The sequence below is a fragment of the Lemur catta genome, chromosome 11 (assembly GCF_020740605.2).
Source record: "Lemur catta isolate mLemCat1 chromosome 11, mLemCat1.pri, whole genome shotgun sequence".
Classification (NCBI taxonomy): Eukaryota; Metazoa; Chordata; class Mammalia; order Primates; family Lemuridae; genus Lemur; species Lemur catta.
Window position 1 is genome coordinate 45,352,033 of NC_059138.1, and position 27,246 is coordinate 45,379,278.

At 32.1% G+C, this 27,246-nt stretch overlaps 1 protein-coding gene across 2 annotated transcripts in view; it reads right to left on the reverse strand.

The window, feature by feature from the left end:
• Positions 1 to 644: 644 nt before the first annotated feature.
• Positions 645 to 27,246, reverse strand: part of PCLO (piccolo presynaptic cytomatrix protein) — a 348,144-nt gene continuing 321,542 nt past the window's right edge. For both annotated transcript variants that reach the window (XM_045564481.1, XM_045564480.1), the window contains exons 23-25: positions 3,268 to 3,402; positions 2,700 to 2,845; positions 645 to 799 (exon numbers count right to left, since the gene is read on the reverse strand). In XM_045564481.1, the coding sequence (XP_045420437.1) occupies positions 659 to 799; positions 2,700 to 2,845; positions 3,268 to 3,402 (422 nt within the window). In that variant the 3' untranslated portion in view covers positions 645 to 658. The remainder of the gene's footprint in view (positions 800 to 2,699; positions 2,846 to 3,267; positions 3,403 to 27,246) is intronic.

The following is a 27,246-nucleotide window of genomic DNA, read 5'->3' on the forward strand; positions in this document are numbered from 1 at the left end:
CCATATGGACTCCAAAATTGGTGTTGTACACCCTTGTAACATTTAGACACAGAGAAAACCTATACAATGTGATCTATAAGCCACAATTTCTACATCTCCTGTTCCATTTTGCCTAAGAACACAGCTACCTTACTTCCAGTCCTGGACACATATTGTAGGTGTAGCTTATGTCAGGAGCTCAAAACAGTAAGTTGTCTAAGGATAGAAGATGAAGAAGAAAGATTTTTTAACTTTTGAAAACTAGGATGTGTTATATAAGTTCTTTCTTTTCAAGCAAGATTTCTTTGCATAAAGGATTACTTTTGTGTTGCATTGGAAACCATATTAATCTTTGAGCCTCTGTCTTAAGCTACAGCTCAACTCTACTCAAAGATTTTTGCCTTCAGTAATCAAAATTTCGCTTAGTTTCTCTTGACAGCCATGAAAAATTCAAGGTCTCAGAGCTCCAATTTTTTTTTTTTTTTTGTCTTTAACGTGAACTTTTTCATTTGGGTCTTTTGTTTGTTTGTTCCATAACAATAAATTTACACAGCTTTAAGTATGCTTAAAGCCTCTCATGTTTGCCCCTGAAAACATAGCTTAGTACAATAATATCCAACTGTAAGTCTTGCTTGGTGGCTTTGAGAGCAGTTTCTATACCCTGAGTGGACACATTTCTTCAATGTGTTTGAGTAGGACTGACCAAAAGTTTGTGCCAGTTGACTATTCTTTTTCTGAGATCCACTTTGTCAAGCCAGATACAGGCTTCACCAATCAAGGTCTTTTTCATAAATTTCCCTCCATTGGAGAAAAGCAAAATCTAGAAAAAAATGGCCAAAATTATGTATATTTAATATATACACATATATATGCATATTTTCAATGTCGTCTTTTAAGGACATTTAATCATTAAAGAAATAGCACAGACAACAGAGGATGAGGGTGAGTGAAGTAGCAGGCATACTTGTAAGAGAACTAATAACCAAGATGTCCTCAAAAGATTTGCATAATACAAATTAATTCACATCAACATTTTTATTATTCCCTGAAGGAAAAGACACATCCTGAAAGAGGTGAGAATACTATTAATAGATAGGAAATGTATAACCAGCTAATTTTAACTAAGTTTATGCTTAAAGTGATGGAAAGTTTCACAAAATAACTTTGGTAAATACATTTTTTATTAGTTTATGAAATACTAAATCAAATAGAAAGTTATTTGAATGCTGAATAAATATATGGAAGTTCACAAGGCATTGATTTTACTTAGTATCTAATTTACTGGTTATTTTACTACAGGATGCACTTTCAAAGTGGTTTCTTAAGTCATATATGTAGAACCTATATTATCCCACAGGATGTCAAACTAAAGAGCATTTTTTTTTCCTTTTAAAGATGAGTTGAAAGAAAGGTAGAGAGCATTTGGTAGAGCTGGCCATTAATCCTTGACAATTCTTTTTTCTTCTTTCTCCCTTTCTCTTTAGTATCTCCTTCAGATAATTCATCCTTATTCCTGGCTAAAATTTAAATTTTATATTTCTGGCTTCAAAAGCTGTATTTCTAGCTATGACCATTTTTCCTGGTTTCTAGTTTTGGGACTTCACATATTTTCACTTGAGCCTCTACCTTCTTATCAAATTCATTTCAAACTCATGATCTCCCCCCACCCAGCTTCCCTCTCTGACTACTTAATTAATCTCTGTGATTTGTTGACACAGAGTCTCTTTTAATTTTTATTCCTTTCCTCTCTAATAGATCTAATCCTCTCAATGCATTTTTGCTTTGTAATATCTCTTACATTTATCTCTAGTGCAAACTTTTAAGTTTCAGTACCACGGTCTCTTCCCATATTCTTTCAATCTTTTTCCTCCTGAGGACATACTATGTACAAAGCATTGTGTTAGGATGTAGGATAAAGAGCAATGAAAATTTGGCCTTGCCCTAGAGAAACTGAGAACACAGAAGCAGTGACAGGTAAGTATATAAATGATTATACGAAACAGACTGGGATTAATAGCATAATAAGATAAGCAAAATGTTTTGTGAATAAGGCATGATGAATTATAACCAGGGTCCTCAGTAGAGGCAAGGAAAGATTGAAGTATTGTGAAGGATGGAGAGAGATGGAGAAAGGAGCTTTGAAGGGGAGGAAAAATATGAACAAAGGATTAGAGGCTTAGCCTGATTTGAAAAAATTCTGGTGTGACTGGAGTACTGAGTGAGTGGAAAAGTATCCAAGGACCTGAGACTAAGTCAACACAATTAAAACTCACCTTGGAGGAGTCTGAATGATTCAAGATAATGGTGAGTCATTGAAAGGCTTTAATGTAAACTAACCAGGCAGGGTTTTAAAAAGAGAACTCTGACAACTCTGTGATCAAATGAATTAAAGGGATAAGACAATAATGACAAATAGGCCAGGTAAACCAACAAAATGATTTGAATAACAAAGGTGGGAGCCCATATAGGATTAGCAATAGTAAGCATGAAAGCAAGAAAAATCTGTACAAAATAAACTCAGCAGACAGTGAAGACTGATTGGATGCGGTGAGCGGGCTGTGGAATTCTAAATCCTGGAGAGATGCCACCAAGGATTAATTAACTTCTCAAATGTCATATAGTATGTGAACAGTATATAAATATTGAATAATTGAATGGAAAATAAATAAATACAACATGAATGAAAATTTTAAAATAGCAACTATATAATACAGAATTACCTGAAGAGAATGTCCTGCAGGACTTAGACTGAATCTAAAAGTTTCATTGAATGAAGGCTCTCGATCATGTCTGCATACTCTTGTTTTTTTCTTGATCACCTTTTTCTGAGTAGAGATGTTCATCACGTATATTTTCACATATAAATCTGAAAATAAGAATGCAGCCCATTGTGTCTATCAGTCTTACAAATTTCTATTGAAAGAATTATAATTGTATACTGAGAGTTCTCCCTATATTTTTTACAAAGCCAGCAGATTGTGTACAATTTGTATTAGACAACATAAAGTGATTAAAAGATATGCCAATTTTCTTAGCAATTTAAATTTATTTTTCTGTTTTCTAGCAAGTATATTACTGTAATTTATGAGTTGAAAAATCTAGCTAAAAACTAGAAAGAAACTGGAACAAAACAACTTGTTTCATATATTAATCAATTCTTTTTTCTCATTTTTCTGATATATTTGGTGTAGATTTACAATTTTAGTTAGCATTTTCCAGAATATTTAAGACATACTCCTAATAAATTTCTAGATAGATTACATTGATCATTATCATAAAATTAGATACCTGGTAAATGATCAGGAGACTTAAATTTGTATGTGATATTTCTGCATTGGAGAATTTCAACTATTAGTTGTTCACCATCTGTCTTCATTTCCTTCTTCAATGCAATCTTGATTTCTCCCATGACCTGAGTTTTAACTGGAAGAGTTTAATAAAAAAGTTAAGAAATATGTAATGCCATTTATTAAATGTTTAGTTCAATCATTCACTCATACATTCCTTTATTGAGTGTTTATCACCTTACTGCATCCTCTGGATACACAGATGAGTAAAATACAGTCCAAGCCTTTAAGGAGTGAACAGTGTCATGGAGAGCCTTATAAATTACACAAGCCCTAATAAGCCAACTTTGTCTATCCATTGTTCTTTAAAGTAAAAATGATATTTCACAAAATAAAGGCTAGTTCAGTTTACAACTCAAAACATTGCACAAATGTATTTGTACCCTAATAATAGATAATATACCTTTTTCTCAATCATCTATGGAACATTCACAAAAATTGATCATATATTGAATTATAAAGAAGACATCAGTAGGATCTATAAAATGAAGCTATTATGAATATCGTCTGAAACACACTCAATAGCCTTCAATTAAATAACCCTTGAGTGAATGGCAAGTAACTATAAGAAAATATAGAAGTTCTGAAATAATGATAAAAACACTATGAATCAGAATCTATGAGAGTTAAGATAATGAGCAGAAGAAAATCTATAGCCTTAAATTCCTGTATCATTTAAAGTAATGATCATAAGAAAATGCATATACATTATTACTGTTATCAATAAAAAATTTAAAAATATAATTGATTTACAGTCTAACTCCAAAAGCTAGAAGAATAACAAAGTAAAATGAAAGAAGGTACAAGGAAGGAAATAATAAAGATATCCACTGAAATTAATGGAGAATGGAAAAAAATAGATAAAATTCATAAATCAAAATTCTGGTACTTTGAAAAATGTCAACAAAATAGAAAAAAATAGTGAAGTTAGTCAATGACATGTAGCCTCTTAACATAATTATTTAGAAACGATATGTGGCCTCTTAAACACGATACTACTGTCCTCTCAATGATTTGGCATAAAACTTTTAGTGTTATGAATAAACCCTAATACTAATTGGTTCACATTCTTTTTATGAATTCTTGACAGATAGGAAACTACAAATCTCACCTAATATATTTCTTTGAACTTGTGAATAAGAATTCAGTTCTGGTTACTTAACAATTTTAAATAAACATTAACAAGCTCATTCAAATCAATCTGTTTTTTTTTTAAAAGGACATTCACAGGACAATAAAGAATCTCCAAAATAAAAATGAGAAAATAAGACAGATCTTAGGATCTCCCTTCTTCAATATATAGAGAAATTGGGGAAAAAGTAAAATTTAGGAAAATGTTAACTGATAGCAACCAAAGAATAGGCTACAGTTTTCTGCCAGAAAACCCACAAAGTGGTGTTTAGGAATGAAAAGGCAGTTCTAGTAAGGCACAGCTTGGCTGCATTCTTGATCACAATATATCATGGAATCTTGCCAGGATAAGAGGAATGAATTGATAAAACCCTGAGAATTATCACTAAATCCCCCATCATAGAGAAGTAGATGAACAATGAGAGTAGCCAGCCCTAGGAAAAAATTAAAGTAAATCTTTCAGAGAGGCAGCCCTGGCTTATCACTATGAAGATCTGAGGGTCTCAGTAGAATCAGGGAAAACAACCAGGGTTGTTTTAATCATGGGGATTATGGGAGCTCCAAGATAAAGCAGGAGATATGTGCAAAGCTTGGAGTATCTTTTCATAGGAATAAGACACACCTCAGCTTGGTGGAGTGAACACTGGCAATAAACATTTAATCAAATCTCAGAAGAAGAAGCAAAACCTAGTCAACTAGGTTGGCAAATCTATCTGTAAGGCAACTCTCTTTTTTTTCCTCATAGCTATAGAAAAGTAGACAGAACTACTCCTCCATCTCGCAAACAATACCTGGCATGGAGGGAAGAAGAGAATTCTAACATGGAAGGGGAGGTAGTCAAGGAAAAGTCACTCACACTATTTGGAGCCAATAGAAGTTGTGGACAGAATTGAACATATTATTGAGCATGATGAAATGAAATAGTAAGATAAATTTTTTCTAGGAGAAGATCACTTTCATAGGTCATACTCTTTTACAGGCCTAAAACCACAACACACCATGTATGTGAAATTTGTTTTTGCTTCCCACCTTCTCACTTGGGGAGAAAGGCAGAATTAAAAACTTGCTAATTGAAGTTCTCAAGTCATCACACTGCTTGTTTCTTTCTTGGCATTTTAACTGCACATGCTTCACAGTGTGATATATGTAAGGTTTTAATAAGTTGCTTTCTGTTCAAAGATTGTTCCAGCTGGCTCTTGCTACTAAAGGAAGAAAAGGGCATGCTTATGGAAGTTGTCTTGAAGGAGTTGGTTGCATTAATTGTGGGTCATCCCTATCACTTATGTCTGTTCTTTTATAGTTTTAAAATGCCTTTATCTTTTGAAGCAGATGCATGCATGGAGAAAAAACTTCTTCATCCACTGTCTCCACAGGGTGGGCAGCAACTCCAGCTCTGCTTGAGCCTTTGAACCAAAAAAAGAAAAATCACACACATACAGGACATGTGATGATGTTCTGTAATAAAGAGCAAATGGTTTGGAATTAAGAGTAAATGGCGATAGAAAATGCTTTGAAAGTCTCCAGGCCTCTCGGTGTCCTGAAACTTATGCTTCTTTGGTTGTAATAAAAGAATAAAAATTAATCCTACTCTAGGGAAGATATTTATTCTATAATGTGGCACAAACCTACAATTAACTTAAGAATAGAAAGGAGAAGAGGAAGGGATGGAGGGATGTAGAAGGCATAGGCAAAAAGTGAGATGACAAAATAACAGATGAGGTGAAAATGGGGATTACAGAGCTAAAGACACTAATAATCTCATTTTAAAACTATTAATGAATTAGAAACAACACAGAACAAATTTAGATGAGATCAAAATTAATATTATTGACATAGATGAAAGAAAAGATTAAGATAATATAGAGAAGAACATAGAGAGTGAGGAAGTTAGAGAACAATGAGTGAACAGAAAAATATGATACAATATAACTGGTTTCTCAGAAAAAAGTAAATTTAAGAGAATAGAAAATAACATATATTTAAAAACATAAAGATATTTCTCCAAGATAACAGTAGAGTAAATTTGTGGATCAAAAGAGCATCCTATATTCCCAGAAATACTGATAAATTGATACACTGGTATGTTCCCCTTATTATTATACTTCAAGGATATAAAAATTATTCTTAAAGAATCCAGGAGAAAAAAGTAAGCCCAATGAAAGAGTAGATTAATGTAGGAAATAAAAGCGGTCATTCTGGAATATTAAGGGGACTATGGTAGAGATATAAGCAACAAGTGAGAGAAGGCAAGAAATAAAAGAAAGAGAGGGAAAGAGGGAAAGAAAGAGACAAAGGGAGAAGGAGAAAGAGAGAAAGAAACAAAGGAAGTCGTGAGGAAGGAAGGAGAAAGAAAGGAAGGAAGGAAGGAGGGAGGGAGGACTTGAAGATGTAATCCAGGCAATTAATCAAATGATGGAATAAGAAAGTAGAAAGAGAGTGGAAGAGAACTGATTTAATTATCTTTTAAAGCAGAGGATGAATCAATAACATTTAAAATTGAAACATAATATTAAAAATCATACTCAACCTCTCAATATTTTAAATTTTGTTTCTTAAACTTAGTGAAATTTTTAGCTGTATTAGTTTAATAGGGCTAAAATATTTCTTGACATGAACTCATTTCTTTGTTTTTGCTTTGATATGTTTTTTCCACTAAATTAAAAAACTTATAATCATTTTTTTACAATGAGCACAAATAATTCAATTTGATTTTAACAAAATGAAGTCTTGCTGTCTCTTCAGGTAGCTAAAGTATTTCAATTAATGTAGTTGTCAAATTGGCTTATTTTTATCTTCCACAGCTTTCTTTTTTACACTTTCTGGAGCTTTAGTCTTAATTAAATATGCAGTGGCCTTCCTACCTCTTTATTTTTTCAGATAAAAAGTTTACACCTATTTCATCTTTGAAAAATACATGTATGTCATATCTACATGCACACATCTATACACATACCTCTATCTCTATTTTTAGCTGATTTATAGAGAAATATATTTTAAGAAAACATAATTAACAAAATACAATAATTTATCTCACAAAAAGAAATAGGTTGGTATAATCTCCATTTTACAGATGAGAAACAGTGGTTTGGTTATTTTAAGTAATTTGTCAAATTGTTAAATGGCCCAGGCAGAGCTATAATCTCTCATGACTATAATTCTGTCATGACCACCTTATATTTTCTATGAATAAGATTGTTAAAACATTGGTTCATTCATGAGAATATTCACTTTAAAATATTTTTGTAACACAGTGTAAGAATGGAAGGGTTTTCAGAGCCTATTTTGCTCTTCTATTTTAGCCACATTCTGGACCTGAGAAAGCAGAGAAGTCATAGCAAACAACTTTTAAATTATTTAAACAATGGAAAATGTCTTATAGAAGTTATTGTCTACATATGCACATTAGATCCATTATAAAAGTTATTTAAACAACAAAAATGGCAATAAAAATTTCCTGAAATATTCATAATTATAAGAGATCTCGTATGGAATTGCCTAAACGTGAAAGGTAACTTAAAAGAAGTGACTATTGATTGAGAAAATATTTCTTTTTTATTACATTATTGGTATCTGTAACACAACTGGGCATATTGTAAGTTGCATTTTACTATCTCTCAGAATTCTAAGAATTCTATTGCAACCTTAGCAGCTTTTGCCAAAGCAAGACCATTTTAGGCAAAAGTCTCTTTAGAGGCAAGGTTTAATGAACTGGAAGTGAATACAATGTGGAAAAGAAAAAAAGGAAAGAATGGTACTTTATAAAAGGAAAGTCTGTGTAAAAAAAAAAAGCATAGAGTGAATAAGATCCTTATCAATACCTACATTTCTTTGCATTTTTGAATTTCCATTAATAAATACTACAGACCTATGAAGCAGGTCACGGGTGCTGGCTAATAAAGTCTAAACTGGTATTAGATAAGATGCGTATTTAGCCGAGACAGTCTATCACCTTATAATTTGTTACCTAGCTCTCATCACTCATTCCAAATCTAAGAACAGTGTAATGTGAAATTAAAATAGATTTAAAAAACCAAGAATTTTGGCTCCTAGTCTTGTGAGATGACAGGCAAGTCATTAAATCTCTTTGATTTGTATTTTCTCATAGGTAAAGTGAAAATATGTAATAAGGTTATTTATATCTTTTAGCTTTACAGAATAATAAAATTTTTGGACATTTTCTTATATACCTATTGTTTAGTTCTGGCCCTCCACTAATTAAACATCTTCTGCTCTGAATAACTGCATTTGAACACTTAGAGTTTCCAAACCCAGTAATTATGGCAAGTCTTAATGTCTTATTACCTCTCAATAGCCAAAATAGTGATGTATCTTCCCTCAGGTGTAATTTTAGTTTCCTTCCTTTTATTGTTCCTATTCTGTCACTTTCATGTCTAAGTGATGATCTTTGCTTAAAGCCAAAATTACAAAGATAAACTGTTAGTACAATGCCTGAAATGGCAATTGCTCAACAAGCATTAATTATTTTTATTTCTCAACATTCTTCTCATTACTTTCCAAAAATTTTATTTTTAGTTGACAAATAATAATTGTATGTATTTGTGGGGTACAATGTAATGTTTTGATATACATTTACAATGCAGAATGGTTAAATTAGGCTAAATAGCAAATTCGTTACCTCACCTACATTTTTTCCCCCAAAATTCTTGATGCGATGGAAGATCAGTTCTAGAAGTAATTGACAATTTACACCCGGAAAATGTACCTATACCATTAGGTCAATTGCTCAATTTATTCAGAGTAAACAAAAAACAAAACAAGAAAATCATATCTCCAAATATTCATATAAGTCAATAGGTTTTAAATTGAGATTTCTAAATTTAAAAAAAGGCCATTTTCCACTTTGCTGAACCCGTTAGAGAGAGGAAGTAAGCTCACTATAATTTGTTCTATTCACAAATTTTTCTCTATAATTTCCAACCAGGTGTACTAAGATTACCCTAGAGTCTAGAATAATTTTACCTTTCATGCTGAAATTGTATGTCTCTCTTCCAAAAGTTCAAAGGCCTTTTGACTGTGGTACTCAATAATTATCTATAATTATTGCTTATCTTTCCTTTAAACCATATTCTTGAGTATCAAGGAAAGCTAATAGAATTTTTAAAACAAATCTGGTAATCTTATTTGTATTGAATTTCATCTTCTGGTATATCACTGTTTTCTGAAGGCTATATCAAAGCCCTAATATGTTTTAAACATCTCAGAAATGTGTTTTCTGGATAAAGTTTCTTACCTATACAGAACATTTTATGGGTAGGACAAAATAGAAGGAATGAAGAACTATATTTTTGAAGGTTTATCCTAGTTATTTGATGTTTGAAAGAGGGAAGCAGAATGTAACTAATTTATTTTGTTCTATAGTATGTTAGATTTTATTCCAAATACCCTTATTGTAAGATCTCATGAGGTCAGCTCTTGATAAATCAGCCTTCTTATATTAAATATAATGAAAATTATATCAGAATGAAGCAGCCAGCTCTATTATTTAGCTCCTTTTCTATCTATATGTCTAACAAATGACTGTAGATGTTTGAGTCTGGCACTTTTTACTAACACATACTATAAACTAAGAGTTAGGAAGATAATTCCTGAGACATAATTTGTAAATGTTTTGGGATCAGATATAAATAATTTCTTTAGAATGCAACTCCCTGCGTTTGGTTTTCAAGGAAAAAAACCACCTTCATCCTGCAAATATTTCAAGAAATATAATTTTCTACTCTCATAGTATACACTCATCTGTAACCAAGTAGATGGATATTATACTATTATCAATGATAAATACCAATTGAATCATTTAAGAAATAACATGTATAAACTTCTGTCATATTATTTTATTTTTTTCTCAGCCATCTGAAATACAATACATATTACTACCCCTCACTTTAAAACAGGAGACTAATTGGCAAAGTCACACAACTAGATTAAATGTTCCCAGCAAGATAGCTCAGGGTTACTGGCAAAATTGTGATAATCCATCTATTATGTGATAGCAGTTTTGGGCCAAATTTGTGTGTATGCTCCTGGGCATGCATGTGTGTGTGTGGAGTAGAGAGTGGGAGACTCAGGATTTGTGGGGAGTTCATTTTAGAAAGACTAGGTACAATCAACACAGGGAATAAATGCTTGTTCATTTCTTCTCCAAAGCATTAATTTATGAAAGTGTATTTTTTTTTGTTACACATAGGGAATTTGTAATGACAATGTATTCAATTTATTGAACAACTCTTATGTTCCAGGTACTTTACGTGTTAGACTACAGCTTTTAAAGTGTAAGGACTGCACCTTATTTATCCTCGTCTTTTCCATCCATAGAAAAAAAACCTAGTCTATATTATATATTTAAAGAATGAATTTGTGTAATTTTGCTAATCTTTATAGCAAACCTATAAGGTAGATATCATTTCCACCTATATCTGAAGAAAGTGATTTATAATGTCTGACTCAAAAGCCCATGCTTGTCCCACTCAATTAAGCTGAGGCCATTGATGAGAAATATTTTAGAATTTTTTCCAAACCTATGATTTCACCAAAAAAAGCAATTGGATGTTGATCTATTAATATCATTTTTAAAATGTGTGTATTAGAGTCTCTGTTATTCAAAGCTATGCAGTGACATTCTCATACATTCTCATCTTCTAGGCCTGAGTGGGGGCCAAGGGAGGAGGTATTTTGTTATGTTTTCATTAACTATTTCTCTAAGAAAGAGGAGTTCTGAAAGCTTTCATTAAGACTTTCATTTGAAATAACCCAGATTCAAGGAGATATTTTATACAATAAAGCAGGCATTCTGGCCTAATAAGATTTAAGAGTTCTGGGAAAGTAGGACAAGCCTGCACATTCTCTCTGTATTCTATTATATAAAGAATTCCTTTCTTTCTGAGATAAAGCCAGAAAGAACATAATTTTAGGCAGAAAAATAGATTTTTCTGATTGATCTCCTTCAGTGTTTTTGGCATTCTTGTCCTTTTGGTACATGCTTCTTAGCATTCATTTTTCTGTGACTAAAAATAACCAGACCTCCTTTTAAACATTTTTAATGGAAAGTCTCTTATTTTGTATGAGACAACAACAACAAAAATCTTTCACTATTAGAGAAGAAGAACTGAAAGCTTAAATGGACATTACATGTAAAACATTTAGAGTTTTGAAATAACTTCTAAGAGCCTCAGGAAACTAAAACCCAAGAGTGAGATAGGAAAGCTGGTAGGAGAGACCAATATGGTAGTAAAGCCTTTTTCAGAAAGAAGTCAAGCTCGAGAAGACAAGCCTAGCTGCCTGCATTTAGGCGGCCTTGGCTAGCACTCCCATACCGCTGTATTGACCTTTGATTTAAAGACAGGCAGACTACCCACCCAGGAAAGAGTAGTGGATCTATATATTTTCTCTGAATACAGAGAAACATCAGCATCATCATATAATAAATTTAGAAAATACAACCATGTAATAGTGTAATGTCAAGAAATCTAGGCACTCCTGTGAGGAAAAATAGGGCTGAGAAAGGGTTTTATAGAATGGGACAGTAAAATATTCTTTTTTTTTTTTTTTTTTTTTCTTTGAGAAAAAGTCTTGCTCTGTCAGCCTGGCTAGAGTGCAGTGGTGTCATCATAGCTCACTGCAACCTCAAACTCCTGGGCTCAAGTGATCCTTTTACCTCAGCCTCCCAAGTATGTGGGACGACAGGCATGGGCCACCACACCTGGCTGATTTTTCTATTTTCCTGCTTCGGCCTCCCAGAGTGCTAGGATTAAAGGCATGAGCCACCATGCCCAGCCAGTAAAATATTCTTATACATTGGATATAGAAGGTGAAAAACAAAAATGTCAGTAAAAACTGCAAGGAGAATCAAACTTATTGTATTTTAAGAGAGGTAGAATTTATCTAAGGATAGAGAGGAAGAAGTGGTATAAATAGTGAGCCAATGTAAACATTTGACTCCGCCTTCTGTTTACCCTCATTACCCCATTAAAAAGTGGGCAAAAGACATGAACAGACTCTTTTCCAAAGAAGATAGACAAATGGCCAAGAAACATATGAAAAAATGCTCAACATCACTAATTATCAGGGAAATGCAAATTAAAGCCACAATGAGATACCACCTTAACACTGTCAGAATTGCCATTATTAAAAAGTTAAAAAAACAATAGATGTTGGTGTGGTTGTGGTGAAAAGGGAATGTTTATACACTGTTGGTGGGAATGTAAACTTATATAAGCACTACAGAAAGCAGTATGGAGATTCCTCAAAGAACTAAAAGTAGACCTACCATTCAATCCAGCAATGCCACTACTGGGTATCTACCCACAGGAAAAGAAATCATTTTATAAAAAAGACACCTGTACCCATATGTTTACCACAGTACAATTCACAATTGCAAAGATATGGAATTAACCTAAGTGCCTATCAACTGGTGAGTGGATAAGGAAAATGTATTTTTTATACACACACACACACACACACACACACCCCATGGAATATTAGCCATAAAAAGGAATGAAACGATGTCTTTTGCAGCAACTTGAATGAAACTGGAGACCATTATCCTAAGTGAAACATGTTCTCAATTATAAGTGGGAGTTAAATGAAGGATATATATGGTCATAAGGAGCCATAATAGTCATTGGAAACTGAGAAGTGGGAAGGGTGAGAGGGAGGTGAGGGGTAAAAACTCTACCTATCAAGTACAATGTAAACTATTCTGTTGATGGGTACACTGAAAGCCCTGACTTCAGCATGATATAATTTATCCATGTAACAGAAAACATTCGTACCCCCTAAAGTTTTTGAAAAAAACTTTGCAAGAATTGTAATAATCTTTTATTTGTAACCTAAGAATCCATCAATAAAAATAATAAAAATCCTATATTATTCTGCCATTAGGTGGATATTATTAATACATATTTTCTGAAAGCTTTAAAGTATTACTTTTCATTTTAGATAATCAAATTATTTGTAATTATTTTTCATTGCTTTTTACAGTGTGAGGTAGTGTAATTTTTTTTCCCATGAAGACAACTAATTTTCTGAGCTATTTTTTTATCTGCAATGCAATTTTTTTTTATAAATAAAGTTTCAATATGCACGAGAATATTTTCTGGGCTATCTGTTTTGTTTCATTAATCTACTGGATTATGCTTGTGCTGTACTACAGTATTTTATTTAACTTTATAATTAATCTTGATAACTAGGAGTAGCCCTAATTTATCATTTTCCTTCAAAAATTTTTGGCCCTTTGCTCTTTTATGTGAAATTTAGAGTCAGATTTCAAAGTTCAGTAACGAATGTTTTGGTATTTAATTGAACTTTCATGATATTTATATATTAACTTGGGAACATCTGCAATCTGTGATTTTTATCTTTATGACATGCTTTATATATCTGTTCATTTATGTCTTCTTTTGTGAACTTGAACAGTGTTTTTCAACTTTTTCATGAAGATGTTGTAAATATTTTGTTAGATTTATTTCCTGGAATCTTAGACTTTCTGCTGATATTTTTAAAAAGTACTTTTTAAAATCATTTTTTTGAAGTGATCATTAGAAGTGACTTAGGAAAGATATTGTTTCTTGCTTTGATTTTTCTACTTTGTCTGACTTTGATTTCATTTTACCCACTGTATTTTGAATAATAACTGAATAATACATATCTTTTCATCCCTTTTTTTTCTGCAAGATTTTACTTTAGGTATATTTTCTGTAAATAACATCCAGCTAGATGTATACAAGATACCTTAATGAATTGTGTCTTTTATTTGATGATTTAAATACATCACGAATTAGTGCTGATTTGAAATTAATTCTTTCTGTTTTATTCCTTTTTAAAATTGCACTTTTTTCTATTCTTCTCCTTCTGCATCCTTAAACAATGCTTTTAATTATTAGTAACAGAAAGTCTTACATAGAATGATGAAAAGAACAGGATTTTTTTAATGTAATAAGAATCCAGAGGTAGGCATAGATTTTCCTCCTCAGTAATGATTCTAGGAACCTGGGTTTGTTCTTTTTTCCTACTTTGTAATTTTTATTAGTTGTTTTCATCCTTTTTGCCTCATGGTTGCAAGGTGCCTGCATATCCAGGCATCATCTCTGCCTTCCAGATAAATAATGTGAGACAGGGACAAAAATGTTTTATATCACAGGGTTCTTGCAAAGATTAAATGAGTTAACATAGTACTCAGCATATTTTAAGCTCTCAGTAGGTGTTAGTTATTAACAGTTCTTCCTTTCTATAGCAGAAATTACTCCTTACCATCTAATTCCTGTAATCCTGTTTCCTCACTCAAAGTCCAGGTAATATATTATTCTATGTCCCCTTGGCAGGATTACAACATTGATAACTCCGGAGGGTATTATTCACAAACTGGCTCACTTGAGCAGGGCCTCTTGGAATTTGGCTGTTCACACCTTACTTGGTCATATATGGGTGGTACAGCCTTAGGCTTCTTAGTAAAGGAAACACTCAAGATTATTACTGTTTTTGATAGATACAAAACACAATTATTGTTAAAGTTGAAATTATTTAGTAGAGAATTTAGAAACCTATCTTAAAAGTACAAAAATTAGAATATTTGTTCTGTGGACTAATTATTACAGCTCTACACTTCCTTTGAAAACCTGCTCCCAAATTCTAGTCTTCTTGATTGTCTGAAGTTAACTACTGCCCTCTCCCAATGCCCCTTTCTAATCAAAACTAGATATCATCTCCTCAAGTGCTTGAGCAGCAAAATAAAAGCCTCTTTATGTTCTCTTGTACTATTTATATAGTGATATTGTGAATAAGTAGTTATTAATAATATTAGAATTCTTTTATGGCCACATATGTTTGACATTTTCCTCAGATGGTATGGATAGCATCTGATACAAAAATGCATAGTTATTATCTCCAAAATTAGTAAATCAGATTTTCATTAGTTTCTTTTTAAAGAAGATTGAAATTATAAGACATTGGTGAATTATAATATTTAGATTGGCTAAGATATAGTATATTATTTGGTATTGCAAGGATTGGTATATACCTTTAGCTCATATAAAATAATCCTTGAGAACAGACTCAATTAAGGGTGAGTTTTCTGAGAAAGAAGAAAGAAGGGTATGTTACTTTTAAATAGTAATACTCAAAACATTCAAACTCAATAAAACATTCAAAAAATAAAAGATAATAATAAATAGTACTTTTGAAAAGAAATAAAGGCAATGACTTTTTAAAATTGAAATTTAGCCAAATTTATAAAAATCCTTCATTTCAGGTAATATGAAGATCATGTTCCTGAATATTTTTTATATAAATGTAATTAAATATCTTTTTATATTATGATTTATAATCTTGTTTTAGTATAAAAAAAGAAGAAACTGTCATTTCTATGCTATATGTAATTACATTCCCTCCCTCTTCCAGAAAAAAAAATCTATACATGCAAAAATCTTCTAGACAGCATGCAAACTACTAAATAATTTGTTTTATCATTTTTTATTTCTTTTACTTAATAATAGGGACTGGATATATCAGTTTTAGAGGACTGATTTTACAGTGCATTTGATATTGTAAATCCATTGTGGCAATATATGCTTACCAGAAGCTGAAAGAAAAGAGTAGAATGCTGAATTTCTAGAAATAGTCCTCATGCCACATTTTAAAATAATACATTAAAGGAATTATCTATCAATTCATCATGAACCTTGAAACTTTTTTTCATGCTAATATAAAATATTATGGAATATCAAAACCCATTTCAGAAATTTATTACAGTTCACTGCTGTTTTTCACTTCAAGCAAAACTCTTCTAAAACTTTCCATGATATAGATATTATCACACTTCTTCTTATAGCTAGTATTTATATTCTTTATCTATTTAAAAAATCTTACTGTTTGCATTTCCCTGTTCCCTTTCTTAATTAGTAGAGAATTTTTTAGTATCTATGCAAGATTTTTTTTTTTGATGTGTGGGTAGAAGTGTTTGTTTTGGCTACAGCCCTGACTCTTTTAGACTTACATTTAGTTTCACAGATTTCAATGTACCTTTGGAAGTGACTTATATGTAAGTATACACAGAGATACTCCAATATAATCTCTTATTTTTTTCTATCTAGTATTCCTTTTCCTCTTCCACCACTATCTTGAACACATCTGCCCCCGAATTTATATGTGTCTGTTAAGCTGGTAACCACCATATCCATATTCTATTTTCTTTGTCATAATGATTGTTCCAGATAGGGGCATATGACCTATGTACAAAAAATCAGTGTGCTTCACTGGGAGTGTTATGAGACAGATTCTCTCCTTTGGGTCAAGAGTCTAAAACTGGGCCTCACAGAAGCCACCAACTTTGTCCCTAGCTTCATGAAACAGCCTGAGAAAAGGCCAACTTTTAGAGAAAAGCTGACAAAAGACTTGAGAACTAAATGGGCCAGAGGCTGGTTTTTCCTGAAACCATTTCCACTGGTGAATTTCTTAGTTTGGTAACTAATAAATATTGTTTTAAGTTGTGTTACTTTCTGTGTCTTACCAGTGAAAGATACTGCCTTATTTTAGGTATATTTGAAGAAATGGTATGTTAAGAAATTGCACCCTGGATGTAATGGAAAAACGAATGTTAAAATTATTCACTATCATTTTTAACTTAATTAAAAATAATTTAGGCATAAGGAGCATAAAGGATATATAATAAACACTCATGTAATGACTGGTCAGCTTATGAAATAAAACAAATTCAGTTGAAGCCAATTATGTATTTCTTCTCCAACTGCTTCACTCTCTCTTACTGCCAAGAAATCATTATTAATTTCATCATTATAATTACCTTGCTATTTAAATTTTATGTATACTATATATGTGTGTATATATATATATATATAAGACTCTTGAAGCAATACGAAAAGCTTAAGTACTTCTCACTACATTTGATTATAAACCTGGTCCAAGACTTAATCATTTCTTTCCTGAATAATTACAATAAATATCAGTTATTTCTTCTTCCTCCTTTGTTTCCCTTTAAAATATTCCCAATGGGTAGTCAGGATTATACTTTTAAAACTTAAGCTGTTTAAGGCATACTTCAGAGGTAAAATCTGCAAGGATTTGGCAATTGCCCAAAGTGATTGAAAAGAATAATATAACCAAACCTGAGATATAAAATATCAGGAAGAGAAGGAATTTATAGGTGAAGAGGTATAGTCTTCACTTCTACCCTCTAGTACAACAAACAAAACTAAAATTTGACATCTTTTTCTATACCAATAAATTTGCATAAAGTTTTAAACTTTCTTAAAGTTTTTATGTTCAAATTAGAAAAATATTATACTCAATTAAGCAATTGCATTTCTTCAAGTAACATAAAATTGTATATTTCCATAACATGCTTCCATATTTTCAAGTCTGCCATGGTAACAGTTCAAGGTACTGTTTTGGCAAAAAGAATAATTAGTCATTCATTAATTAATAAAGAGATTACTTTTAAAAGAAGGTTTTTAAATAACTCAATCATTTTATTACCATTTCATCTCATTCTACTCTTTTAATCTATAATACAATTATTAATATATTCAGGAACATTTTAGTAGAATATTTTATTTAAAAAATATATAAATACTTCATTAAGGAAAACATCTATGAACAAGAAAATGATTAATTAAATTTAGTTACATAAAAGTTTAAAATATCAAATGAAACACTATAAAAATATCAATCTGAGACTGCTAATCTGTGTTTCTAAAGTCACAAGAAAAACATATTTTGGAAATAGATCATATTTGGAGTACCAAAACACCCATAAATCAATGAGCAACAGCTCATATTACTTTAAATCAGATAACCTCACTGCTAACTATAAAAAAGTAAACTGTAAATTGGCAGAGTTATATCACAGCCATCTCAAAATCAAACTGAATTGCATCATTTGACCTAAATTTTGACCCAGCCAATTCATGATTATCTAAAAGGAAATGAACTCAAACTATCAGACTATCAAAAGTAATAAACACTTGAAGAAAAAGCTGTCTGTCTTGAATATAAATTGTTGAGAAATGGTTCCTGTTCTTTTGGCCTCTTGTGGTAACTGGATTCATTTTAAAATACAGTTTCCACCAATTAAAATTGTTAGAAGCCAAACAGAACATTCCCCTACTTAACTCAACACAAAACCATAGAGTGTAAAATGAACTCAGGAACTTAAATACTAAAAGACTGTTTATTAATTTTAACTGTTCAACCAATCAGCCTGTTTCTCTGATTTAATGTAACATTAATGAGTAAAAAGAATTGTTTAAAAAAGGCAAAATAATAACTCAGTTAACTTTCTTAGTTTAGGAGATGAGTATTTTGATAAATCCCATTTCTTCTGTTTCCAAGAAATCTCTTACTGTTCTCAGAGATCTTTATAAAATGCATATATCAACATTTACGCTTTTCCAAATATAGAATTGTAGCTTATTTTGATTAAGCCTGCTTTTAATACCTTATATTAGGATTCTGAATTTCTGATTTCTTAGTATAATATCATAGATGTAGAAAATAAAAAAAAAACACACTAATTATTCCACTGTTTTCAGGATATACCCTGAAAGTTTTTATTAAAAATGTCCAATCTCTCTTCTGAACTTATCTGCCAGTGATTTTCTCCTTCACTTAGAGTTCTCTGCACACTCATATATTAATCAGTAGATGGATTAGATTCATCAAGTTTTCCATATTTGGAACACATCAATGTCATCATATATATACGAAGTTAAGAGAGCAAAATTTAAACATCCTATCTAGTTCAAACTGCATTTTACTCTTTTATTTCATCTTTAAAATACCAGATTATCTTATACAGCACAGCCAATTTCCTTCTTTAAAATCCTGTGAAACATAGGTTTGCATTTTGTTTTCCCACAGTCCCCCTTATTTTATCACTTTTTACATTGCCCTCTGCTGTGAATGCTTTTTTCTGTTTCTTCTTTTTAAATCATACTTGTGTTAACTACTGATCATTTATGACCAGTATCATTATGACATGATGACCATTACTGCATCAGTTCATCTCTATGATGCTAGTGCCCAAAGCTGCTTTATTTACATTTTGATTCTGTATCACTTTTAAAGCAAAGAAACCTCATTTGTCTTCCTAGAGAGCTCTCAGAGCTGTCTGTCCCTGTGTCTCCTGCCTCTGCCCCGCCTGCATTCCAGTCCTTATCAGTCCTTACTTGGACTATTGAATTGCCTCTTAATGGGTCCCTGACTACAGATATGATCCCCTATAATCCACCCTACGTAGCACCAAATCTGTGCAATTTTCCTTCTTAAAAATCAGTCTGTATCTTTCAGTTGCCTATCTACAGTGTAGAGTGTAAATTTCTCTTGACAGTTTCTGATATTTCATAAATTCTCTGAACTGTGACTACGTTTCAAGGCCTCTCTCCCGCTGTTCCCTCAAGCACAGAACTGTCACAATCAGGCAGAAGTGACTACAGATTCACCAATATCACTTACTCTCTCATGTAGCAAAGGTTTTGAACATGAGGTTTCCCCTTATCGCAACCGTTGCCAGCCCTCGTCAAACTAGAAATCTAAACAGATTTCTTTTATTTCAAGAATTATCTAAAAAAATTTCCTCCCAGGAAGTCTTTCCTAATCTAAGCTAGAACAGAGTACCTTAATATTCAATGTACATTCATGTCTATCAGAACTTTTACCCCAATTGTTCATGAGCATGTTTGTCCCACTAGACTGTTTTTTCTGGCAGAGACTCAGCATTAATAAGCTTCTGTATACCCAGCTGTGCTTTGCGAAAATAGAAGCACAATCAATATACATATAGGTTACTATGCTTTTAAGTAAATTATGTCATTTTTTATCAATCATATCATCTCTCTGAGTTCAATTTTAGGCTGGTAAACTCCTTAAAAGCTATAAATCAACATACAGTATTAACATGACTTTTCAAGATGTCTTGGGTATGACAGGCATATGTAAAGAATCTTAAATTTTAAAACAGTGTATTTGTGTAGGTATTGACTTCAATTTCAAACTGTTACTAAGCTTGATTTAGCTTTTACTCTCTGGGTCTTTATTTAACTTGATTCAAAAATATTTACCGAGTGGGCATTTTGTGTAATTCCATGTTCTAGATACTGGGAATACCATAATTATTATAATACCCTATTATAAAGGATTCTTGAGAGAAATGGGGCCACTAATTTTTTTAAAATTCCTAGCAGAGTGCTTGGCAAATAAATGGCAGTTGTTGTGTTGTTGTTGCTGTTGTTATTTTTATAAATTAAGGGATATGTGTTAATTATTTTGAAAAAGGTGAATCATCAACTAGAATGTATATACTTTGTTCAATCACAACAATGCAATAATAAAATGTGTAGAGTAGAGCCCTGCTACTGCTACTTAGTATTCTGTAACATCAATGATAGTTGTCTGGGCTTCAGAGTGCAATGTAAATTAGAGAAATCACAATGGTGTGCTATTTCACAGATAAATAAGCATCTGCTTTGTGTGATAACAGCCTAAAATTGCTGCTTAGTGCAGGAAAATACTCTAGTGCAAAAGACTTGAGTAGATAGCAATTATTTTTTAAAAATAAGAGATTTAAATAAAACCGTCACAGTTTTTCCCAGTTTTTACTGATACAAAGCAAATAATAGAATATATTGATTGTTTTAGAGACCAGCAGTGAAACACCTAATAAGCAAACAGTGTGTGCTTTCCTCAGTGTATATTATCTTGGGTCTATGTTAACTTTCCTATCTGTAAAATTGGTTCCTTAAGGGAAAGTAATACTTGGTTCATCCAGGGCTTCTTTTGTGAAAGGTGCTGGTTTTTTCTTTTTTCAGTTCTACTTTCTTTACTCACCAAGGCTTTTTCTCATGGAAAACTGTATAATTTTCAAAAATTTTTTGAATAAAAGAAATAAAAATATGTTTCAATTAGAGAAAGTGACTAATAATCTAAATGGTGAAAAAGTGAATTATCTCCAATAAAAATTGGCATTTTCCAAAATTCTGAAATTTTTGCTTGCTGAACATTTATAAATCTCTTTTTAACTTTTCAGTGAAGTGAAAAAAGTTAAAAACAACTCTTCATAGTTTGAATGCCACAGTTTTTTTAAAGAGATTTTGTGTTTTACTGTCCTCAAAGTCAGGTTTCTTTCTTTCTTTTTTTATTTTTTGTGGTCTCAAATTGCCAATTTCTTGCTCTCTTAAGCAGGAACAATAAAGATATTTTGATTGATTCCACCATTTCTCTAGCATACTACTTTTTTTTTCTTCCCATTTAGCTACAGGCTAGATGAACATTTAAAACATTATAAATTAAATGAAATTATTGGCTTAGACTGTAGATTATTTTTCTCAACATATTCCTGCAAAATACTATTGTAGTAGGTTTACTTAAACTCATCATATTTTTCAATAACAATTTTAATAAAACAAATTGACTTTTGCAAACAATTACCTAAATGGTAATAATTATAAAGTTAACCCTCATCTTTGTATTGCAAGTACTTCTTTACCTAGGAATGCTGTGCCCAAAATGTTGTTACAGACTTAGAGAGATTGTGGGCAAGTGCTTTTGTGTATGGGGGTGGGGGGGTTTTGTGGCCAAAGAATACAACAAAAGTAACTGGCTTCTACAAGGCGATGGTGTTGGCCTCAAGCCATGGTAATGGGCTAAGAAAAGCACGTGGTGCTCGCCAATGCCATGGTTCTCCAGGGACTGAGACCACCTAACCAACTCAATGCAGACCCCAGGCTCACTCTAAAGTCAGGTTTCTTAAAGGTGAAAAATCTCTCTCTGTATAACATTGGTACTATCAGAAAGTCTTTAATGAGTATGTTACATAAAGAGAATACTTCGTTGCAATAACTACTACTAAAGAGGTTTTTTTTTTGAGACACAGTCTCCCTCTGTCGCCCAGCCTTGAGTGCGGTGGTGCAGTTGTAGCTCACTGCGACTCTGAACTCTTGAGCTTAAGTGATCCTCCTGCCTCAGCCACCTCAGTAGCTAGGACTATAGGTGTGTGCCACCACATCCAGCTGTTTTTTTGGGGGGAAGGGGGTAGAGACATTGTCCAAGTTGATCTTGAATTCCTAGCCTCAAGCAAAGTGCTAGGACTACAGGCACGATCCACAGCACCAGCCTGAAGAGTTCCAAGAGAATGGATACTCATAATCATTTAGGGGCCTAGTAGGAAGTTATTTATTTACTGCAAATAATACCACATTTTTCTTGTTATGCATTAATACAATTTGATCACCATCACTCATTTTATATTTTCTCATATATAAAAAGGTTGAATCATTTCCTATTTTATGACTTCTTTTTTGAAAAATTCAAACCTCACATATCCCAACTCTTTGTTTGGCTAACCTTTGGCAAAATTGCCAAGAAAAAACTATTGTTAACTATTTTTTATCCGCTTCTTTGGTCCTTTACATTTCATATATCTCAAAATAATTTTGTATTGCCTTTATAATGAGTTGTTCTTTTTATTTTGATAGATGAAGATTTGGCCTCCCTCATCCTTGTAATACAATTATATTACAATCTTGGTTAAACTCATGTTTGGCATTTATATTAACTATTTAATATTGTTCAGTGCTGAGACAATTTGGGTATTACATGGAGTTCTTTACTTAATTTTGTTTTTTTCTCAGATTAGTAATTGGTTTGTTTTACAAATTTTGCCCAGCTTTCTATGTACCTGTCTCTAATTGCCCCAACATCTCCACAAGCACTAAAACCCTTTTCAAAACCACATTTGGTCAGACACATCATGACTCTTCTTCTTCAATGTAGCCTGCTACTTATATGACCTGCTATCACCTTTTTCTCTTGTAATGTAATGATTTGGCATGCAATTAAATCTCAACCACTATTAGAAGGTAACATACAACAGTTAAAAAATAAAACAAAATTTGCCACAATAATAAAAACAAGAAAACAACATTCTTTACCATAAAATTAAATATTTTAAGTATATGTGAAGAAAACAAAAGCAATTTTACTAAGGAACAAATAAATATACTAAGTAATAGAGAAGCATACTATGTCCATGAGTAGGAAATATTATATGTAAAGAAGTCAATTTCCTCAAAATTATATTAGAGATTTAATATTTAATATTAAATAGAATTTCCTTTGCTTCTTAATGAAGAGGGTTTTAAGGTTCCTTTAAAATATTTTTAAAATAAACAGGTAAAATCAGTTCAACTGAATATAAAATTAGAATAATTGAATGAGTATGGCACTGATGGATACAAATAGACAAATAAGTCAGTGAAATAATCCATAAAGCCCATTACCAGACATAAACATACTTGAGAATTTTGAATGTGATTGATGTCCTATTTCATATTAGTGAGGAAAGGAGAATTTATTTAATAGATGGTTTCAGGAAAATTGTTTGACTATTACCTTATCACATGTAATAAAATAATTTTATTTAAAGAATCAGATATTATCTTTCACATCACAAAAAAGCTAAAAGAAAATAGAAATAGTTATGCACTTCATATCCTTTGTATGAGTAAAGAATTCTAAGAAAACAAAGAAGAAACGATAAATAAAATTATTTATAAATTTGAACCTAAATTTTTTTTGCATATGATTTCAGAAGTGAAAATTAGGAATTTAAATTATCATTTTAAAGCTTTGTGCTTATATTATAATACTGATGCTCAAGGACTGAACAGCTACCCTCTGTACTTTTCATTCTTACCAGCAACACCAGTAATTTCAAATGCCATGCATAAACCCTGGTGAGGCAGTGTCGTGTGTTAGTTAAGAGCACAGGCTTTAAGTATGAGACACAACTGGGTTTGTGTCTTGACTTTGCTTCTAAAGCCACTAAAATCCTCTGATTGATAGTTTCCCTTCATGGAAATTGCAAGAAAATAAAGCCTATTACATATTATTACTGAGATTTTTCTTTTCTAATGGATAGGGCTTAAAAGAGATAATGCTCCTCACTGCTCCTAGCTCACATTAGGCACTCCATAAATGTTATCACATTGTGACTCTGAAGTCTAAATCTAAACTGAGATCTCTATCCTGAACTCTAGATCCATAGCCCAACTACATGATATGTATTGTTTCTGCATGGATTTTCCATATATTCTCCAACTCCCCTTAAAGTCCTATAAGATGAATACATAAAAACGGCTACCTTGTTCTTTCATGGAAAGATTCAATATTGTAAGTGTTCACATTTTCTAAATTCCTCATTGACATATCATAGCTTCCCATAGTTCACAGAAGCTTTGAATTCCCATATCTGACCTAACTTTGTACAAATTGCTATGTTTTCCCCTTGCACCCTTTGCTCTAGCTTTACTGAATTAATTCTCCCCTATATACCCCCAATCTTTTCTTCCATCTGTGTCTTTCCTCATATTATTCTCTCATTCTGGGCTTTGCCTCTCCTATTACCACATGTCTAGACCTTGTCCATCGTTCAAAGCAGTCACTACATGTAACCTCTTTTATAAAACCATGCTCTCCTCTCACTCCTGCAGAGGTAACAATGCTTTACAAAGTTGAAATTTGAAAGCACATAATTTTTCCTCTCACTTATAATTTTTTTTATCATAAATCTTCTTTTCGTCATAAAGACCCTCCTCAGCATGATTGTTGAAATATATAACAGGTGTGGCACAATCACCAACCAATCTGAATAGCCACTGGCTATACACACTTTGTTGAGCAAGCATACTTACTGGCTGATTATGAAGTAGAATCAATCATACTAGATAGACCATAGGCTCCCTCAGATCACTGTATGTATTGAATTGATCTCTGTGGTATCAAAATTTTTAATAAAGCGTCTTGCATATGATAGCCACACTCATATTCAGCACTAATCAACTTTAGAAACATAACAAAGGCAGTGTATGTATTGGTAAAAACAGGGTAGCAAGCTAACATATTTGAGGAATGAATTACTGGATGCCCTAATAACAGCTGTTTTGTTCTAATTGAGGGTCTGCCATAGTGGTTTATATTCTTCTCTTTGAGACTATTTTTTAAACAACCCGGTTTAACAGAAGAAAAAAAGAAAATTAAATGAATATTTTATGTAGAACACTTGAATATTCCAATCTACAAACCCTTAAAAAGATACCCATAATTTATTCCATTCCTTTTTCCTATTTAAAAAAGAGCATAGAAGGAACATACCTCAAAATAATAAAAGGAATATATGATAAACCCACAGCCAACATCACACTGAATGTGGAAAAATTGAAAGCATTCCCACTAAGAACTGGAAGAGGACAAGGATGCTCACTTTCACCTCTCCTATTCAACATAGTACTGGAAGTCCTGGCCAGAGCAATTAGGCAAGAGAAAGAAATAAAGAGCATCTAAATTGGAAATAGGAAGTCAAATTATCTCTGTTTGTTGATGATATGACTTTATACTTAGAAAACCTTAAAGACTCCTCTAAAAGACTCCTAGATTTAATAAATGAATTTGGTAAAGTTTCAGGTTACAAAATCAATATACACAAATCTGTAGCATTTCTATATACCAACAAGAACTAGTCTGAGAACCAAATCAAGAACTCAATTCCATTTGCAATAGTGGCAAATATATATATTTAACAAAGAAGGTGAAAGATCTCTACAAGGAAAACTATAAAACACTAATGAAAGAAATTATAGATGACACAAATGGAAAAATATCCCATGCTTATAGATTGGAAGAGTCTATATTGTTAAAATGACTATGCTGCCCAAAGCAATCTATAGATCCAATGAAATTCCTATCAAAATACCAACATTGTTTTTTACAGAATTAGAAAAAAAAATCCTAAAATTCACATGGAACCCTAAAAGAGCCTGAATAGCCAAAGCAATACTAAGCAAAAAGAACAAAACTGGAGGTATCACATTACCTGACTTCCAATTATGCTACAAGGCTATTGTAACCAAGATAGCAATGGTACTGGCATAAAAGTAGACATATTGATCAATACAACAGAATAGAGAATCCAGAAATAAAACCATATACCTACAACCAACTGATCTTTGTCAAAGCAGACAAAAACATAAACTGGGTGAAGGGTACACTATTCAGTAAGTGCTGGGAAAATTGGATAGCCATATGTAGAAGAATGAAAATGGATCCCTATCTCTCTCCATATACAAAACTTAACTCAAGATAGATTAAAGAATTAAATGTAAGAACTGAAACCATAAAAATTCTAGGAAAAAACCTAGGAAAAGCTCTTCTGGACATTGGCTTACGCAAAGAATTTATGACTAAAACCCCAAAAGAAAATTCAACAACAACAACAAATAAACAAATGGCATTTAATTAAACTAAAAAGCTTCTGCACAGCAAAAGAAATAATCAAAAGAGTAAATAGACAAACTATAGAATTGGAGAAAATATACCCAAACTCTACATCTGACAAAGGGCTAATATACAGAATCTACAAAGAATTCAACTCAGTAAAAAAACAACCCCATTAAAAAGTGGGCAAAGGACACGAACAGATATTTTTCAAAAGAAGATAAACAAATGGCCAAGAAACATGAAAAAATGCTCAACATCACTAATCATCAGAGAAATCCAAATTAAAATCTCAATGAGATATCATCTTATTCCAATCCTAATAGCCATTATTAAAAAAGTCGAAAAACAAAAGAAGTGGATGTGATGAAAAGGGAATGTAACACATTGTTGATAGGAATGTAAATTAGTACAGCCACTATGAAAATCAGTTTGGAGATTTCTTAAAGAGCTAAAAGCAGATCTACCATTTGATCCTGCAATCGCACTGCTG